The sequence below is a fragment of the Natator depressus genome, chromosome 1 (genome assembly GCF_965152275.1).
Source record: "Natator depressus isolate rNatDep1 chromosome 1, rNatDep2.hap1, whole genome shotgun sequence".
Lineage (NCBI taxonomy): Eukaryota > Metazoa > Chordata > Testudines > Cheloniidae > Natator > Natator depressus.
Window position 1 is genome coordinate 10,941,426 of NC_134234.1, and position 21,228 is coordinate 10,962,653.

Sequence of the window (21,228 nt, forward strand, 5' to 3'; positions counted from 1 at the left end):
ATGGATAAGCTAGCCTATATAAACTCCAGCTAAGCATCCAAACTTGTTCATGCTTAATTGAATGTAAGAACCTTTTGAGTTTTATCCACCAAAATATTTTACTGAATATGACTTTATGTAAACATGTGTGATGGGGTGTCCATCTGCACAAGCCCTGAGCTAGTAATGTAGGCCTACAGAAGTCAGTAACTTTACCTACTGCATCTGGAGAAGAGCCAAGGATTGATAAGAACTAATTGCAGATGAAGCCCAGTTGGGAGAGGTTTATAAAGCCAGGAAGTAAGAGCAGGAAAGGAGCTGCAGGAATGAGGTCTGCAGTCACTCTCTGGACAGAAAGAGAATTGGCCAGGGTCAAAAAGGAAATCCAGAGGAAAGAAAGACTTTGGGGTCTGTGACAAGATGCTGAGAAGGGTGAAGGAGCCATGGAGAGCAGAGGAAACCCTGGTCGTAAACCCAGAGTTAGGCAAGGAGATAGAGAGGTGGGGTAGGAAGAAGCCCAGAGAAGCAGCAACCAGTATTGACACTGAGCATACCTAGGTTGCTAGGCATAGGTTCCCTGGAATAGTGGGCAGACCCAGGTTCCCCTACCAGCCACTAGGAAAGTGGAGACTACAGAGTGATGTGGCTGGAAGACCAAGTCATGAAGAGGGAATAACCTGAGTCACAGAAAGAAAGAAGGGCCACAGTGCAAGCAACTGATGGAAGGGGGTGCCAGATGGGGCAAGAACTAATTCCCTGACCTAGCCACGAGGCGGAGTACCTGCGCTGAATAGGACTCCTTCACATGCAGAAATGTTAGAATTGCACAATATGATAAAATAAGAGAGCTGATGGCACTTCCTATTGCCTAGAGATGAAAAAGCATTTTGCTCTACATACTGCATTTCAAGCTCCTCTCATTCTTTCCCCCTCATTCTGAAGTATGCAGTATAATGTAATTTATAGACTCTACACTAGGAAAATAACTTCTGACATGTATGAATCTCTTAAATGGAGACAATAAAACAATGGTCAATTCAACCTGGTGAAATGTATAGAGGAAAGGACTAAGAATCACGTTTCAGTTTTACCTTTATTTGGTATATTTACTGGAAGTTTTAGTGCTGGAAATGCTTCCATGACTAAGCAAAATGTTAGTCAATAGGCAGCTCTTATGAGCAGCTGGATATACAAGTTAATTACTGTTATGCATATTATGAGTTGATATTTCAATATGATCAAAAGTTTTATAACGATTTCAGAGCAACCTTTTAACTTCTTTCCGTTGCACCATGGATAAAAACCCATCATTAGACTTTTAAAATATTTTAATTGTAAACAGAGTTTAAAATTACATTGCATATTATGGGGAAAGCCTAGCCCAGCTATACCACAATTACACCTCTAATACACTTTAGTTGGGTCAGGTTCACAGGTAATTGTACAAAAGAAGGAAAGAACAATCTCACTTCATCTCCCAGGTTGGGTTCCAAGAGCTGGAATTTAGAAAAAGAAAAAGCTCTTTCCACTTCTAACCTGGACAAATTTGATCCAGAATCACTGAGAGATAATAAACACAATGCACTATGACACCCTTTTTATAAAGTCACGGTTCACAGTACACATGTTGTAAGGCACCAGTACACACCACACTTTCACTGTAGCAGATTTTGCAATGCATGTGCAGTAGTGCCCCAGTTCAGCCTGAAACTAAAAAATTATAAAACAAATTATTTTGTCCCTTTCAGCATATAGAGGAAAGTTAGTACGTTCAAAAATACTTGATATTAATAGGATGAAAATCACCCCAATGCAGAGGAAGCCATATCAAGCCATTTAAACCCTACTTAACCATTCTATAGGAAACGGATGTGGCCCCCCTGCCACTTCAGGGGTGCAGCGCAGTGTCAGAACAGGTACGAACTACCCTGCCTTAGCCAGGTAGCACTGCCAGATCAGAGCCACCATGACCCAGTGCCTTACCTTCCGTGACCCATGACCCATGACCCACAGTTTGAAAACCATTGATTTAAGCCCTACTTAACCCCTTTACAGGGGGTTGATATGATGTTGATATGATGTATATGGTATGGTATATGTATATGATATGATGTATAGGTTCCCAGTGAAACTTCTGTGTTGGAGCTAATTTTTCCCCATGAGATTACAGTTTTTTAGAAGGAGGAAAGATCTTCAGAAAAACAATCTTTTTTACTGCACAATTTACTTCCTTGTTTCGCAAAGTATAAATGAGTGGATTTAACAAAGGAGTTAAAATAGCAAAAATAACATTGCTCATTACATGGATATCAATGGGCATGTCTGTTCTGTAGGAAATATATGCCACGGCAATGGACGAATAGTAAGTGCTAACCACAATCAAATGGGAAGTGCAAGTAGAAAATGCCTTACTGCAACCTACTTTAGAGTTAATCTTGAATATGGAGATAATGATGTGAACATATGACAGGGTGACAAGCATAAGCGGCACGACTGAAACAATCATGGCAATGGAAAACCCCAAGAAAGTCTGAAAAGAGGCACTGAAATCTGAACAAGCTGCTTGCACAACTGCCAAGTGATCACAAAAGCAATGGTAAACTACAGTTGTGTCTCCAAATGTTAACTGAGAGGTCTGGAATACGACAGGTATTGGTATTAACAATGCAGTTACCCAGGCATATGCTGCCAGTTGAATGTTTACCCTCTTTGTCATTTTAACTGGGTAATGCAAAGGATTACAAATTGCTTCATAACGATCATAAGACATGACTACAAGAAGCAGCGATTCAGTCACCACAAGACCATGAAAACAATACATCTGTAGAAAGCAACCATGAAAAGAAATAGTTTTGGCATTGACCAGAAACATTGCCAACATTTTGGGAATGGTAGTAGTTGTAAGCAGTATATCTAAGGCAGAGAGATTAGCTAGGAAAAAGTACATGGGTCTGTGAAGTGTTTGATCGACCACAACTACAGCTATAATAATGATATTACCAATTAGTATTAGCAGGTAGAATAACAAAAATACAAGGAAAAGAGGGATCTGGAAATCTTGAAGTGCAGGAAATCCAATGAGATAAAAATCTTTAGCGGAAGAATTGCTGTTGCAGTTATTCATAGTCTGATTGTTGAAAACATCTAGAATGAAAAACACAGTTAGGAAACCATCCTAATTATTACAAGAAAGATTGTAGGGTAATGAATGATGTGTGTTTTGCTGAAGATCTTTGTAGGTAAAATAACATATTGGCTATATTCTTGTAGCTAAGTCCCCCTCACACAATTTCAGTTAACTTAGAGTGCCTTCCATCCCATAGGATGTATATATAAAGCCACTGGGGAGGGAGTGAGATGGTTTAAGTACTATGTTGACGGCGATGAGCAATACATCTGTTTCATTGGCTCTCGATGATGTAGTTACTCAACTCTACATCTGGCCAAGTGTGCTAGCTCAGGCTCTCTTTATGCAATTAAGACTCAGGTGAAGGTGGTGGAGAGAGGAATCAGCTGAAGGATGTGATGGAGATGTTATTTGATTTGTTAGCCGGATCATCGATTTAGTAGTCCTGACGGACATACAGATATAAGCAGTTGTCCAGCCTGCTTTTTTTCCAATCTTTGTTGCAACAGGAGATTGGTTTATGGAAAATAGACCCTGTCAAACTAATTTTTTTTAATAAGATTACAAGTTTGGTTGATAAACACAGTAGTGTTGACATTAGATACTTAGACTTCTGTAAGGCGTATGACTTGGCACTACACAACATTTTGATTCACAATCTAGAATGCTAGGATATTAATTTGGCACACATTAAATGGATTTAAAACTAACTAACTTAGGTCTCAAAATGTAACTGTAAATGAGAAATTGCCATTGAGCGGCTCTGTTTCCAGTGAGGTCTCACAGGGGTCGGTTCTTGGCCCTATGCTATTTAACATCTTTATCAATAACCTGGAAGAAAATATATAATCACTGATAATGTTTGCAGATGGTGCAAAAATTGCGGGAGTGGTAAATAACGAAGTGGACAGGTCACTGATTCAGAGTGATCTGGATTGCTCGGTAAACTGAGCACAAACATACAATATCCTTTAAAAAACAGGTAAATGTAAAGATATACATCTAGGAACAAAGAATGCAGGCCATGCTTAGAGAATGGGGGGCTCTATCCTGGGAAACAGTGATTCTGAAAATCATATTGAATAATCATCTGAACATGAGCTCCCAGTGTAATGCTGTGGCCAAAAGAGCTAATATGATCCTTGGATGCATAATCAGGGAAATCTTGACTAGGAGTAAAGAGGTTATTTTCCTTCTGTATTTGGCACTGGTGCAATTGCTGCTGGAATACTGTGTCCAGTTCTGGTGCCCACAGTTCAAGAAGGATGTTGATAAATTGGAGAGGGTTCAGAGAAGAGCCATGAGAATCATTACAGTATTAGAAAACCTGCCTTGTAGTGATTGATATCCTTTTAATCTATCTAAAAAGAAAAGGAGTACTTGTGGCACCTTAGAGACTAACAAATTTATTTGAGCATAAGCTTTCGTGAGCTACAGAGCAACCTTATACAGAGTATAACCACGAAAGCAACCTTATACAGAGCATAACCACGAAAGCTTATGCTCAAATAAATTTGTTAGTCTCTAAGGTGCCACAAGTACTCCTTTTCTTTTTGCAAATACAGACTAACACGGCTGCTACTCTGAAACCTTTAATCTATCTATTTAGCTTAACAAAGAGAACAAAATAAGATAGCATTAGAATGACCATACTGGGTCAGACCAATGGTCTGCCTTGCCCAGTATCCTGTCTTCCAACAAAGGCTAATGTCAGGTGCTTCAGAGGGAATGAACAGAACAAACAATTATCGAGTAATCCAACCCCTGTCATCTAATGCCTGCTTCTAGCAGTCAGAGGCTAGCGACACCCAAAGCATGTGGTTGCATCCCTGACCATCTTGGCTAATAGTCAGTGATGGACGTTGTTAGGATATAGATATTCAGGCCTGTCTGTAAAGGCCTATACTCTAAGAATTTAGGTGTATTCTTATCACTTAGCTAGTTAGAGAGGTATAAAAGAAAGAATCAAAATCGCTGTCTGCTGGTGTAAGGGCCTACTCTTACTGTGACAGTCTGAGGCCCTGTTCTTAGGCTAAGGCCTTTGGCTAAGCAGCAGAGGCAGCCCTAAGCTGGGAAGCGACCGGTCACCTCCTCACATTCCAAACTAGTCACATTGAAAGAAGGTGCTATGGGGCTGTTAGGAATACAATCCTGTCCTGATAAAGGCTATCACCTCCAGAGAAAGGGAAGAGCCAAGAAGATGTAAAAGGAAACTTAGTTTGATAGCATCTTGTCTGGCAAGAACTCACTTATCAATAGCTGAGATGTGAAATCCTCATTTCTTTGTTGTTCTATCACTATAGTCCCCATTTCCCTATTGTTTGTCTGTATAATCTCTGTCTGGTTCTGTGATTGTTTCTGTCTGATGTATAATTAATTTTGCTGGGTGTAAACTAATTAAGGTGGTGGGATATAATTGGTTACATAATCATGTTACAATATGTTAGGATTGGTTAGTTAAATTTCAGTAAAATGATTGGTTAAGGTATAGCTAAGCAGAACTCAAGTTTTACTATATAGTCTGCTGTCAATCAGGAAGTAAGGGGGGGAAATGGGAACAGGAAATGGGGGGGAAATTGGAATAATGTTTTTCTAAGGGGGGAACAGGAACAGGGACACAGATAAGGCTCTGTGGTGTCAGAGCTGGGAAGGGGGATACTAAGGAAGGAAACTGGAATCATGCTTGCTGGAAGTTCACCCCAATAAACATCAAATTGCTTGCACCTTTGGACTTCGGGTTTTGTTGCTCTCTGTTCATGCGAGAAGGACCAGGGAGGTGGGTGGGTGAAGGAATAAGCCCCCTAACAGACATATCCTCCATGAACTTACTCTGTCATATCCCCTCTTAGTCATCTCTTTTTCAAGATTTAAAGTTCCAGTCTTTTTAATCTCTCTTCATGCAGGAGTTGTTCCATATCCTTAATCAGGGGTGCTGGAACAACTTGTATAGTGGGGGTGCTGAAAGCCATTGAACCAAACTGTAAGCCCTGAAAAGATGGAAACCACTTCAAGCCAGAGGGTGCTGCCGCACCCATAGTTCCAACACCTATGCCCTCAATCAGTTTTGTTGCCCTTCTCTGTACTTTTCCCAATTGTAATATATATTGAGATGGGGTGACCAGAACTGCACACAATATTCAAGGTGTGGGCATGCCAGGGATTTTTATACTGGCATTGTGAAATTTTTGTCTTATTTTCTATGCCTTTCCTTATGCTGCCTAATATTCTGTTAGTGTTTTTGACTGCTGCTGCACATTGAGCACATGTTTTCAGAGACTGCAAGTTCTCTTTCTTGAGCAGTAATAACTAATTTAGATCCCGTCATTTTGTATATATATTTGGGATTATGTTTTCCAATGTGCATTAATTTGAATTTATCAACAATGCATTATATCTGCCTTTTTATTGCACAGTCAACCAGTTTTGTGAGATCCATTTGTAATTCTTCACAGTCTGCTTTGGACTTAACTATCTTGAGTAGTTTCATATTGTCTGCAAATTTTGCTACTTCACTGTTTATTTCTTTCTCCAGATCATTTATGAATATGTTGAACAGCACTATTCCCAGTACAGATCAGCAGGGGACACCACTATTTACCTCTCTCCATTCTGAAAATGTATCATTTATTCCTTTATACTCTTTGTTTCCTATCTTTTAACTAGTAACTTATCCAGGAGAGGACCTTCCCTCTTATCCTGTGACTGCTTATTTTGCTTAAGAGCTTTTGGTGAGAGACTTTGTCCAATTACAGTATATCTAGAGGATCACCCTCATGCGCAGGCATTCTTTGTCCACGTATTTGTTGACCCCCTCATAGCATTCTAATAGATTGGTGAGGCATGATTTCCCTTTATAAAAGCTGTGTTGACTCTTCCACAACAAATCATGTTCACGTATGTGTCTGATAATTCTGGTATTTACTATCGTTTCAACCAATTAGTCTCACGCTGAAGTTAGGCTTACTGTTTCATTTATGGGTTTCAGAGTAGCAGCCGTGTTAGTCTGTATTCACAAAAAGAACAGGAGGACTTGTGGCACCTTAGAGACTAACCAATTTATTTGAGCATAAGCTTTTGTGAGCATCCGATGAAGTGAGCTGTAGCTCACGAAAGCTTATGCTCAAATAAATTGGTTAGTCTCTAAGGTGCCACAAGTCCTCCTTTTCTTTTTGTTTAATTTATCAATTTCTTCCAAAACCTCCTCCATTCACATCTCAATCTGGGGCAGTTCTTCAGATTTGTCACCTAAAAAGAATGGCTTAGGTATGGGTATCTCCCTTACCTCCTCCGCAGTGAAGACCAATGCAAAGAATTCATTTAGCTTCTCTGCAGTGGCCATGTCTTTCTTGAGTGTTCCTTTAGCCCTTTGATCGTCCTGTGGCCCCTTTCATTATTTGGCATGCTTCCTGCTTCTGATGTACTTAAAAAATGTTTTGCTATTAATTTTCGTGTCTTTAGCTAGCTGTTCTTCAAATTCTTTTTTTGGCCTGCCTAATTATACTTCTACACTTGACTTGCCAGGGTTTATGCTGTTTTCTATTTTCTTCAGTAGGCTATAACTTCTAATTTTCAAGGGATGCCTTTTTGCATCTAACCACTTCTTTTACTTTGTTGTTTAGCCCTGGTGGCACTTTTCTGGTCCTCTTACTATGTGTTTTAATTTGGGGTATACATTTAAGTTGAGCCTCTATTATTATGTTTTTTTAAAAGTTTCCATGCAGCTTACAGGCATTTCACTTTTCGGACTGTACCTTTTAATTTCTGTTTAACTAGCTTCCTCATTTTTGTGTATTTCCCCTTTCTGAAGTTAAATGCTACCGTGGTGGGCTGCTTTGCTATCATCCCCCTAGAAAGATGTTAAATTTAATTATACTATGGTCAGTATTACCAGGTGGTTTAGCTATATTCAGTTCTTGGACCAGATCCTGTGCGCCACTTAGGACTAAGTCAAGAATTGCCTGTCCCCTTGTGGGTTCCAGGATTAGCTGGTCCAAGAAGCAGTCATTTATAGTATCAAGAAACCTAATCTCTGCATCCTGTCGTGAAGTGACGTACCCAGTCATTACTGAAATAGTTGAAATCCCCCATTATTATTGAGTTTTCTATTTTTATAGCCTTTCTAATCTACCTGAGCATTTCACAATCACCATCACCATCCTGATCAGGCAGTCACTAGTATATTTTTACTGCTCTATTCTTATTATTCAAGCATGGAATTTCTATCCATAGAGATTTTATAGTATAGTTTGAATCATTTAAGATTTTCACTCTGTTTGACTCTGTGCTTTCTTTCACATGTAATGTCACTCCCCCATCATCATGACCTACTCTGTCATTCCTATATATTTTCTACCCTGCTATTACCATGTCCTATTGATTATCCTTGTTCCACCAAGTTTTCTGTGATGCTCAGTTCTGCTATCCCTAGTACAGAAAACAACTATTGGAAATTTACTGTTATAATCTCTTGAAACTGTTCTCAGACATGGTAAATCAAATGAAAAAATCACATCCTTTGGTGCCTGTTAACATAACATATATTAAAGATGTTTTTTTTCCATGCTGGATACTATGAGAAAAAAATAAATAAAAATGAAGCATTAATATGAAATTTATGGACATTTTAATATAATAATATAAACTGAAACTCACTTGTGATTCCAGAGATTACAAGAGCTTTGCTTTTACTGGTGTTACTCTCAGTGATAGATGCAAGACTTCTGCAATAAAGTCTCTGGCAAATACATTGATTGAGGCTTTGCGTTTCTTTTGAACAAACTGTGTCATCCTTTTCTTCACCTTCATGTCCCCAAAGATTAAATTAACATTGTTTTCTTATCTAAAATTAAGAGACTCATGCACATGTAGTTATTTTCATGATAAACAATCCCAGCAGAGATTGGAACATCAATGCACTGCAGAGCTCATAATTTGTGTAAATTACATTGAAGATTTTGCACAGTCAAGAAAATGAAAGCAAGATGTTTGAAATACAGGGTGTGCAGCATGATACAACTTCATCAGTATGTGTCATGGTAGCCATTATTTTATATGTGACTCAGTCCTGCTCCCATTGAAAATTGGAATTTTGCCTTTGGCTTCAATGGGAGATTGTTCGATCCAATTGTGTAATTCTAAACTTTCTGCATTACGTGAAACAATTTAAGGCCACATTCATTAAAACTTGCCAAACATCCAGGGAGTCAACTAATCATCAAAAAATGCTTATGTCCTAAGTTTCCTGGCAGTAGTGAGGATCTGAGGGATGGTCAGCAGGGACATGGGATTTATTTTGTGTCCTGGGTTATGCAGGAGGTCAGACTATATGATCGGTGGTCCCTTCTGGCCTTAGAATCTATGAATCTGTTAGAGAAGTGACAAGAACCCTGGGCTTTGAGGAACATGTGTGCCCACTGTAAAATTTAGTACTGCTCAAATGGTTTCATGCCTGGGAGGCCAGGGAAGTGACTACTGATAAATAACCCTTTTCTCCTCAATTCTCCAGAAAGGTTTTGGGTAGAGAAGAGTCTGAGCTGCAAGGGGAAGCAGCAGTCTGTTCACCCTGGGAAGGGCCTGAAGATTTCCCCTTTCCCAAACTATTAGCTTCAACATTGGCATCTCCTTTTCGCTTTTTTCTACCAAATGATTTACTGTAGCAAGGATAAGTGCTCCACAGAACAGTTCTTAAGGGCATGACTGAAAAATGCAGGGATCCTTGTACAAGGTGATCTCCATTCTAATGCATTCATATAAACATTCCACATCTTCCTTGTGTTACACACTGTGGAGTAATCTGAAGATCTGGTGCAAGAAGTCCAGAAATCTGGTGCAACTGAGCTCTTCAGATAGTCTGCCTTGTCTTTCGATAGCTTGGATAAAGGGTTTAACAAGGTACAGATCAGTATTATGCCATATCCAGAAAATATATTGTATGTAATTATAATGTGTAAAGTACGAGAGATCCAGGGCCAAAGTCTGATGTTACTACCTTTGTTTAAATCCAGTGACACTTCACATATAAATGGAGTTAGTCCAGATTTACTTGGGAATGCCTAGGACTAGAATCTGTCTCTAGATGTGTATTTACTGCATCCTTTTTTACCTCTATACCCTTTATCCAGGATTTTTCTCATCTCAGGACAGTTTAAAGAGGAGTAGTTGGCTTGTTTAAAGTACCTAAAGAAGTCTATCTCAGAAGACAATTTATCATCATTTGCCCATTTTTGTGGTTTTGGGGCTAGCTGCACCCCTATCACCTTTTGAGTCTCTTTGGATTCAACCCATTCAGATGCTAGGCTTCTTGCCCTTATCAGGGTTAAGCCTTGCAATTGTTCTACTCCTTGACGGGGACCCAAGTACACTACTTCATGTACACCCACCAAATATGCATGTCTGTCTTAAAGTACTCTATTGGTGACCTACAGAGGCTTAGCTTCTTCAGACTTCCTGTGTTTGTGTGTCTCTCCATCTTGTTCTCCTTTTGCCCCTCCAAGAGAGTGTCCTTTTAAACCCTACAATGCTGCTTTGTTCTCAGGGAGACTGAGACAGTTTCTCGGGGTGTCCAGAAATGCAAATTATGCTGTTACCCTCTGCCATGGCATAAAAGGGATTTGCTGATGCTAAACTGAGTCACAACTCTCTGCCACCCCAGATTGTTAGCCAGCCCCACAGATTCCTCAAGACTCCACTGAACTCTAACCTGGCCTTGCAGATAAACCCTAGGTGCACTTCAGTTTCCAAACTGTTTTCTCTGTGCCGCAGCCAGCCACTGTCACTGGACACATACCAAAATTATCAAGTCCACTGTATCTGAAGAAAGCATACTCACCAACTTGCTCGATTTAACCAGGAATTCATACTCTGCATAGTATAACAGCACTGAGATATACTTATGATAAAACAGTGTAGTTTATTAAAAGAACGAGATTAAGTGATACTGAGCAAGAAAAATGGAGACAGAAATGATTGCAAACAAAAGTATAACACACTTTTAAGTGACTAAAATTTAACCGGCTGCAATCCTTGACTAAGATTGTCTTAAAGGAATCTTACCTAAGGCAACCTTTCAGCATCACCCACTCGCATGGCAGGAGGTCCTCAATTCAAAAAGCGTTGGCCTCTTTGTACTCTAAGTAATGGCTAACCAACGCGTCTTTTTGTTTCTTCTTATGTTCCCAAAAGTTTGTCTTTGTCACTAGAGTCAGGATGAACCCCTAGGATTCAGCTTTCAGTTCTTCCCCTGCTGATTTCACATCCTCATTTTAATTTGTTCCTTCTGTTAACCTCTGATTCAAATGAACTGCCCACTGTCTCTGGCATCACCATGCTCAATTCAATTTACATTAGAGACAGGGAAATAACTATCCTCCCTTTTGTCTGGAACAAAATCTCTTTTTTCCCATTGTTTGATCACAGACTTTAAAGCATAATATCACTAAGTATCCATAATCCTTCATATAGCATTAATACACACATTTCACAGTTATATTAATGACCAGTGTGTCACTGACTTTTGTTGAATATCTCACACGACATTCTTTACAGATAAATATCATGAGAGCAATGTGTTAGGTGTAGTGAATTTGTCAGGCTTCATAGGAGTTTGCGGACACATAGTAAACCACTAATGCGCATCTGTGTCAAAGAATTTGTCAAGTGTTGGTTGGTGTAGCAGATTGTGGAACCACCGGTGTGGTGCCTCCTGCTGGTGGTCTGGGAATTAGCTCTTTTCCAGCCTCGGAATATCTTCTGCTGGCTGGTGTCTTGCCTTCCTCAGGGCCCGTGTCCTTCCCGGACCCCGCTGCCCCTTTACTTTGGAGTTCTGCCCCAGAAGTACCCCCACTCTCTGGGTCTCCCCTCCCAGGGGAACCCCCACCTTGCCTCAGTGGCTACTGCCAGTCATCATCAAATGGATATAAACTGGCCACCAAGAAGTTTAGACTTGAAATTAGACGAAGGTTTCTAACCATCAGAGGAGTGAAGTTTTGGAATAGCCTTCCAAGGGAAGCAGTGGGGGCAAAAGATCTATCTGGCTTTAAGATTAAACTCAATAAGTTTATGGAGGAGATGGTATGATGGGATAACATGGTTTTGGTAAGTAAATATTCATGGTAAATAGGCCTAATGGCCGGTGATGGGATGTTAGATGGGGTGGGATCTGAGTTAGCCAGGAAAGAATTTTCTGTAGTATCTGGCTGGTGAATCTTGCCCATATGCTCAGGGTTTAGCTGATCGCCATATTTGGGGTCGGGAAGGAATTTTCCTCCAAGGCAGATTGGAAGAGGCCCTGGAGGTTTTTCGCCTTCCTCTGTAGCATGGGGCATGGGTCACTTGCTGAAGGATTCTCTGCTCCTTGAAGTCTTTAAACCACGATTTGAGGACTTCAATAGCTCAGACATAGGTGAGAGGTTTATCACAGGAGTGGCTGGGTGAGATTCTGTGGCCTGCGTTGTGCAGGAGGTCAGACTAGATGATCATAATGGTCCCTTCTGACCTTAGTATCTATGAATCTAGCCCCCTTTCCCTGGGGCAGACTGCAGTCTGTAATGGCCACTCATCATTGGCAAGGGGTGAGGACCAGCTGCCTCTGCCTATTCCCAGGCTGCACCTCTATAGCCCCAGTACCTTTGTAGGCCTTCACCAAGGCCTGCAGCCTGGGGGGTTACCAGGCTGGAGCTCCGCAGCTCCTCTTGCCCTTCCCAAGCACTGCTCTACTTCAGGTACCTTCCTCTCAGGCAGCTAGCCCTTCCCACTCCAGGGCTAGAGTGAGACTCCTTCAGCTCCTGGCCCCACAGCCCTTTATCCAGGCCAGCTGTGGCCTGATTAAGCAGCCACACCTGGGGCCCACTACCTTGCCAGCCTCCCTCAGTTGCTCTTAGTCCATTTTACCTTGGAGTGGGGCAGCCGCCCCATTACCGTTGGCTTTGTCATATGCCAGCCAAAGCAGTTTGATAGGCTGTTCGGCAACCAAGCCAGAGTCACTACAGCAAATTGTTCGGGCATTGCCCTGAACCGCCCTTAAATGGAATCTGTTAGGTGACTATTAGAAAGGGCCTCCTTCTTGCTGCCCTTCCCGATACCCAGACAGACTTTTATGTAAAATATGCGTTACCCATGTACAGTGTAAAACCACTGCGCTACTGCCAGATCCAGCATGAACAATTATTAAAGAGTACCCCCATATTTGTCACACAGATATATAAAGAAATAAAAGAATTGCAAATAAATAATACTTACATCCATGCCAGCGCATCTGTTCTTAGACTTATATTAATTGTCCTATAGTATGAGATGTAAGAATGATCAATGTAGTCTAATCTAGCTACATTTTTATAATATGCCCTGCTCAGTGCCCTGTTGCATGTCAGTGTAGGAGCCTATGTTCTTACCTTCTGGCATAGAAGAAGTCCTTTCCAACACTTAAAAGATATCCCCATTTGTTGCTTCGTAGCTTCTGATGAAGGTCCTGCTGCTGTTCTGGGATGAGCCTGAGATCTGTCTCTCATTATGCTCCATTATACAGAGATAAAATCAAAATGTATATCTTGCATTTATAATACTCTCTTCATTTGCCAAAAACGTGACTGGATTCCGTTCCAGTAATTTTTTTCTCTTAGATAAAATATTGGTCTTAAAGCTAATGGAAAAACATACCATTTATTATGGTAGCATTTAGGAACCCCAGTCAAGGATCATTGAATTAGATACTGCGCAATCCCTGCCCCAGAGGCCATCCAGTCTAGGTGTCAGAATGTAACAGGTTGAGAAGATAGGTGAATGTGGTGGGGATGGGAGGATGAGGTAACATAAAATGAACAGAGTTTACCAGAAAAATAGACCTTTCAGCTAGCCAAACCAGATCCAGACGGCAGCAATTTATAGATTACAGCAATGTTAGATTTTAATAGATTTTAGGGAAGATAAGTGGTCAGCTTTACAGTCAGGATCCTGACAAGGGCAGTCAGGACCAAGGGTCAAAGCAGGGTCAAACCTGAGGCTGAGTGTACCAGAGGAGTTTGTAGTCAAGTTCCAGGCCAGGGTCAATACCAAGCATCAGAGTCTGTCTCAGGTTTCAGGGTCCAGGTGAGACGGAGAGGTCCAAATCAAGACAAGGTCAGAGCCAGGAGTTCAAGAGAAGGGAGAAGGACTGGTCATGGCCACTACAGGAGATGCATGCTGCTGCCTGAACACTTCCTGGACACCCATTGGTTTATACTGGGTAGGAAGCTAATCAGGAGCCATGAGGTTGCTGCCTGTTGGACCCCTTGAGGTGGGACTTCCTGTTGTCTGTGTCCACAGTGGGTCGTGAGTAGTAGAGCACAAGCTGGTTGTAGCTGCCACTGGGTTTTTCTGCCTGGCAGCTCTGCAGGCTCATGTTCCAGACCTATTGGGCTTTACACTAGTCCCCCCTCTAGAAGTGCCCTCCACTGGCTCAAGTTTGTCTGGACGGGCCATCTGGAAGGCTGCCATGAGGTCAAGGACATAGATTTGGGATGCTGGCTCCCAAGATTGCTCTCCTGGGTCATAGCCCTTCCTGTCTACATAGTACCAGTGGGAGCTGCATTTGATTTTTGAGTCCAGTATCTTATGGACTTTTTACTGTTCATGTCCTTGGACCCACACTGGACAGGGTAGTGGTTGGGTCTGGTGAGCGAAGGAGTTGTTGGTGTAGTGTTTTAGCAAGGATATGTGGATCATCGGGTGGATTTTGAGGGATCTGGGTAATTGAAACCTAATGGTCACTGCGTTGATTACCTGGCTGATGGAATATGACCTGAGGTATCAGTAATCCAGTTTACAACATGTCCAGTCAGTGCAGAGCTGTTGGGCTGAGAGCCACAATTTTTGCTTGATGGTGAATGCTGGGCTTCCCGGCTCTGTGCTTGTAATCTTCCCTGGCCTTGTACAGATGTGCCTTGAGTTCTTCTTGGCTCTCATAGATCTGGCACACCCAGTTGGCGCCTGCTGGATTGGTAGACATGATAGGTAGAGTTGGGGATGGAAGTCACAGTTTGCTTAGAATGGACTCTGTTCAGTGGAGACTTAATCAGCATCATTATAAGCAAGCTCTTCTTGGGGCAGAAGGCTCCTGCAGTTGTCCTGGTGGAAATTCATGAAGCAGCACAGATATTGTTCCAACCCTTGATTCACTTGTTCAGACTGACAGTCAGTTTGTGGGTGATAGGTGGTGGATGTATAAGCACAGACCCCAAGCAATCATAGGTTTTCACGCCAAAATCATGATACAAATCATGGAAACCGATCCATTGTGACTTGGTCTGGCAGTCCTTGGCGATAGATGATGTGACTCACCAGGAGCTGGGCCATTTCTTCTGTGGAGGGCAGGTGCATAATGGGGATGAAGTGGGTCATTTTTTGTCAATTGGTTGACCACCATGAGGACTACAGTGTGCCTCTTAGACATGGGGAGCTCGACTATAAGGTCCAGGGTAATGGCTACCCAATGTCTGGATGAGGTCTGAGAAAGCATGAGGGTGCTGAGGGTTTTTGAGCACAGCATCTTTATGTGGGCATATGTCTCGCAGGATTCAACATACGAGTGGATTATTGTGTGCATTCAGGGCCACAAGGAAGCTAGGCTAAAGACTATCTATTGCTCTCTCCCCACCACCCCCAAGGGTCAGAGCCCCAGACTGTGTTTGCTGTCTGCCCTAGCCAGGAGGCTTGGGCTAAAGACTGCCTATTGCTCTGCCCTGCCCCAAAGGTCACAGCCCCAGGCTGTTTTCTGTCTGCCCCAGCCTGGAGGCTTGGGCTAAAGACAGGTTTTTCCTCAGCCTCACCCAGAGGGCCAGGGCCTAGGCTACTAACTAACCGTGGGTTTCTTGCCTGACACAGAGAGGCAGAGTGGCCTTCCTCTGAGCCTGACAAGGAGGGACCACTACCAATCACTACAGTATAGCAATTAGTTAAAAATAAAAACAAAGTCTACCCAGCACAAGGGGATACATTAAGAGTAGTCAAATTACTCACAACGTGACCTTCCGTCCTTTAAGCCAAAGAGTTGTTATGCAATTTTTATTCAGGCAACACTCCTATTGATTTTGGTGCTTTGGATTTGGCCCTTTAAGAGGTTTGCTAAGTTGTTATATGTTCATTGCCCAACCCATTACTTTAAAAAATATATTGTTGTTTTCATGCAAAAGTGGATTCCCTGAGATTTGAAATGTGTGGATTTCTGCAGACCAGAGAGAGATCTCTGTGTGCTTGAGTTAACTACTGCATTTCTCTGTCTAATTAAATATGTAAAACAAAGTTTGCGTATCAATTTATTTATTTGGGTTGTCAGAAATTTTTTTGAAAGATAAAGGATATGCAATAGCTTCATAGATTTGGGGGAAAAAAATGCTAGTGAATTTAATGCCTGTGAAAAGTACGAGATTGACAAGACTGGAGACTGAAGTCTTCTGTCCATGGTAGCAGTACAGCATGGGCAGCAGGACTGCAAGATTCTTTCCCAGAGTCCCACCAATATTGTCTCAGTCCAGCTCTGGAGAGAGTACTAAGGTAATGTGTTACCTTGGAAGTTACTTTTATGCATCCCTATACTAATGGCATTGTTACAGTCACAGCTGTGCAAACTTCCTTGAACAAGGCTGTTTGCCTTACGCCTCCTCAAAGTGGTCACGGAGCTTGTTGTGGTGCAAGATTCATATGGGTTCTGTGGAATCTTCCACTGTGGACCCAATTCTTCCAGCCTTATGTTGATCAGTATCTTGTTCCAAGTAATTACGTTGGAGGGTGGTAAAACTCGACCCTTACATTTTGCTGTGTCACAATAGGAATTTCAAAACATAATTGAATAGAGACCCTTGTTTGAGGCCACTTAGTAATAAACTGGCAGCACCCAGAAGCTATGGAATATAGTTTTCCTGTGCTTAGAATCTACCTGCATTGCACAAATAAAGGCATCTGAAATTTTGGAAAGCACATTAATTCATTACCAAATTCAGAGAATAAAATGCTTGCTGGAAATCTCTTTTCATGGCCACTGGGTGTTGCTGTTGCACTCCGGAAATATCAGCTTGCTCTGAATTTCTTCCATGGAAACAAGCAAGAAAATGTCATTGTGGGGTAGTAATGTGGCATTTACTGCTGATTATGAACCATTTGATCTGTGCTCGTGTCTTGTCTTGTCAGCTAGATTCTACATTTTAATTAAAAACAGATTTATTACAGCTACTGTACATGATCCTGGGATTATCTGGGCTCAATTCATTCTCAACAAATGATCGTGAAAACGTGCTAAAAAGTGACAATCACTTCCTCAGACCAGCAAATTTCTTAACCTCTTGTGTTCTGGGATGTATTGCACACTCTGGGCCCAATCCTGCTTCTAGTTAAGGCATTTAGAGTTTTGCTATTGACATCCATGGGAACAGGATCAAGTCTTTAAGGACTACACTGTTTCAAGCAGATTGCTACACTTGGAAGTTACATTGTATGCCCTTGGTCATGTATGTTCTTAAGGCCATACTAGTGGTGTTTACATGTATAATCAGTTAGTGAACTTCATAAAGCTGTTTGAAGGGTGAACTTATTTGCTGGTTGAGGTTATGGATTAGAATGTGGTGGCCCCGGCAGAGGCTCAAAGATGGGAGAGTGCAAGGAGCCTTTGGGCCAAAAGAAATCTGATGAGGTTCAACAAGGATAAGTGCAGAGTCCTGCACTTAGGACAGAAGAATCCCATGAACCGCTACAGACTAGGGACCGAATGGCTAAGCAGCAGTTCTGCAGAAAAGGACCTAGGGGTTACAGTGGACAAGAAGCTGGATATGAGTCAACAGTCTGCCCTTGTTGCCAAGAAGGCCAATGGCATTTTGGGATGTATAAGTAGGGGCATTGCCAACAGATCGAGGGACATGATCTTTCCCCTCTATTCGACATTGGTGAGGCCTCATCTGGAGTACTGTGTCCAGTTTTGGGCCCCACACTACAAGAAGGATGTGAAAAAAATGGAAAGCGTCCAGCGGAGGGCAACAAAAATGATTAGGGGACTGGAACACATGACTTCTGAGGAGAGGCTGAGGGAACTGGGATTGTTTAGTCTGCGGAAGAGAAGAATGAGGGGGGATTTGATAGCTGCTTTCAACTACCTGAAAGGGGGTTCCAAAGAGGATGAATCTGGGCTGTTCTCAGTGGTAGCAGATGACAGAATGATGAATAATGGTCTCAAGTTGCAGTGGGAGAGGTTTAGGTTGGATATTACTAAAAACTTTTTCACTAGGAGGATGGTGAAGCACTGGAATGCGTTACCTAGGGAGGTGGTGGAATCTCCTTTCTTGGAAGTTTTTAAGGTCAGGCTTGACAAAGCCCTGGCTGGGATGATTTAGTTGTGGATTGGTCCTGCTTTGAGCAGGGGGTGGGACTAGATGACCTCCTGAGGTCCCTTCCAACCCTGATATTCTATGATTCTATGATTTACCTCTCTCTCAAACCCTGCACAGGGACTAAAATGTCTCTGCTTGCAATAGACTTTGAGCTCTATCCCACTGTTGCACAGACAACAGTGCATCTCCACTAGTGGCAGTTACTGGAGGCTCTCTAGCATAGGCAGGGTCACTGGCATTGACTGCTGTTGTGGCCACCATCTTCTCTAGAATAGTTCTGAGTAGCATAGCCTCTATCAGTGGGGCTGGGGAGCAAAGCCACTGTTCATGCTACCCATGATTCTAACCTCCTCAAAGAATGTGAGGAGGAGGTCCCTCTCCCTTCCCTCATGCACACACCTGAGCAGGCATGGAGAGAAATGCACACTGAACCTCTTTAAAAGCTGTCAGAGCTGTCACTGCAGTGTGTTCCCAGGGAGTCTCTGTTTGAATCAGCCAGAATTCCTCCTAAGGGTCCTGCAGCAGCAACTTTGCTCTGTACCCTCTCTTGGTGGCCACTCCTGTGCCATTGAAGTCAGTGAGAGCTAGCAAACAGGAGTGGCTAACAGGGGAGTTTTGCGAGGGAGTTCTCCAGGCGAAGGAGGAGCAATTATGTGATCCTTGGGGTAAATTTGTTGTCTGTAGTCTGCGTGTGTGTGTTTGTGGTGTGTTTGCTGTTTCACTGAAATATACCGTGTGATCTGTTTGTTTGGGGGACTTTGTGCTGAGCCTAGCAGCCTGCTAGGCAAGGCTGAGAGCTTCTTAACAAGGCTTTGATCCCTAAGCCCTTTAGCACCCATCAACCCTTAACCAGGGGGCCAAAAATACCCCCGATAAAAAACAAACAACAACAACAAAGGAACAGAGTGGGGGCTATCCAATTTATTGCACCCAATGCAGCATGCATGATTACCTGCCCTATGGGCAGGTGGCGTATGTGTGCATTCGGAGCAAGGAGCTGAACTGGAGGAGCTAAGGGAGACAGAGAGGAACATAAATGAAACTTTCCAGGGCACAGTAGAGTGGTCCCACCCCTGGTCTGACAGACTCTCTGCTGTTGAGGAAGATGAAAGTCTCAGGGAAGAAGAACATTCAACTGGAGCAGAGGGAAATTATCCCGTAGTTGGGACCCTCCTTCCAGATGATGTTGTGGTATTCTCTTGCACTGAGGATACCTCTTTGTGGGGGGGAACTCCAGTTATTTGGAAGAGACAGGCATTAGTAATGGGCGATTTGATCATAGCTGGGTTTGCGATGACTGGGAGAACCGCCTAGTGACTTACCTGCCTGGTGCAAAGGTTGCGGATCTCTCAAGACATCTAGATAGACTTATATGTAGTGCTAGGGAGGAACCGATCGTCATGGTACATGTAGGTACCAGTGACATAGGAAAGGATAGGAGAGAGGTTCTGGAGGCCAAATTTAGGCTGCTAGGTAAGAGATTGAAGTCCAGGACCTCCATGGGAGCATTCTCTGAAATGCTTCCAGTTCCATATGCAGGGCCAGTTAGACAGGCAGAACTGCAGGGTCTCAATGCGTGGATGAGACGATGGTGGAGTGAGGAGGGGTTTAGATTTATTAGGAACCGGGAAACTTTTCAGAAAGGGGGAGCCTAGATAGGAATGATGGACTCCACCTAAACCAAAATGGAGCCAGATTGCTGGCACTTAAAATTAAAAAGACTGGAGAGCAATTTTTAAACTAAGGGTTGGGGGAAAGCCGACTGGTGCGGAGGAGCACGTAGTTCAGACAGACACATCCCTTAAGGGAGAATCTATTAATGGAGATTCTCTATGTCCTAGTAAGGAGGAGAGGATGGAATATGATAAAATACAGGTAGGATCTGATGAGAAACAGTCAAATGAAAAAATGTCCCATTCAATTACATCATGTTATGGCAGACAGCTAAAAAGTGACAAGTTTGTAAAGTGCTTATATACAAATGCTAGAAGCCTACATAATAAGATGGGTGAACTAGAGTGGCTCATATTATATGAGGATATTGATATAATAGGCATAATAGAAAATTGGTGGAATGAGGATAATCAATGGGACACAGTAACACCAAGGTACAAAATATATCGGAAGGACAGAACAGGTCATGTGGGTGTGGGAGTGGTACTATATGTAAAAGAAAGCATAGAATCAAATGATTTAAAAATTTTAAATGAACAAAACAGTACCACAGAATCTCTATCGTTAGTAATTCCATGCTCTAATAATAAGAATATAGCAATAGGGAAATATTCCCAACCACCTGACCAGGATGGTGATAGTGACTGTGAAATGCTCAGGGAGAATAGAGAGGGTATTAAAATAAAACACTCAGTAATAATGGGCAATTTCAAATATCCTCATATTGACTGGGTACATGTCACCTCAGGACAGGATGCAGAGATAAAGTTTCTTGACACCTTAAATGACTGCTTCTTGGAGCAGTTAGTCCTGGACCCACAAGAGGAGAGGCAATTCTTGATTTAGTCCTAAATGGAGCACAGGATCTGGTCCAAGAGGTGAATATAGCTGGACCTCTTGGTAATAGACCATAATATAATTAAATTTAACATTCCTGTGGTGGAGAAAACATCACAGCAGCCCAACACTGTAGCATTTAATTTCAGAAAGGGGAACTACACAAAAATGAGGAGGCTAGTTAAACAGAAATTAAAAGGTACAGTCCCAAAAGTGAAATCTTTGCAAGCTGCATAGAAACTTTTTTAAGACACCATAATAGAG

General features: G+C 42.2%; 1 protein-coding gene across 1 annotated transcript; it reads right to left on the bottom strand.

The window, feature by feature from the left end:
- Window positions 1-2,143: 2,143 nt before the first annotated feature.
- On the bottom strand, window positions 2,144-12,504 carry OR2AT4 (olfactory receptor family 2 subfamily AT member 4). The gene is made up of 2 exons (XM_074942886.1): window positions 12,474-12,504; window positions 2,144-3,123 (listed from the first exon to the last, which is right to left on the bottom strand). Exons 1-2 carry the CDS (start codon window positions 12,502-12,504, stop codon window positions 2,144-2,146), a joined length of 1,011 nt encoding a protein of 336 aa, XP_074798987.1.
- Between the last annotated feature and the right edge of the window lie 8,724 nt (window positions 12,505-21,228).

Bases quoted from the DNA above. Each gene is read 5' to 3' on its own strand.
- OR2AT4 (XM_074942886.1), bottom strand. From the start codon at position 12,504: ATGTCTGAGCTATTGAAGTCCTCAAATCGTG. The intron at 3,124-12,473 runs GTTTAAAGACTT...TTTTCATTCTAG, and splicing joins ATTGAAGTCCTCAAATCGTG to ATGTTTTCAACAATCAGACT.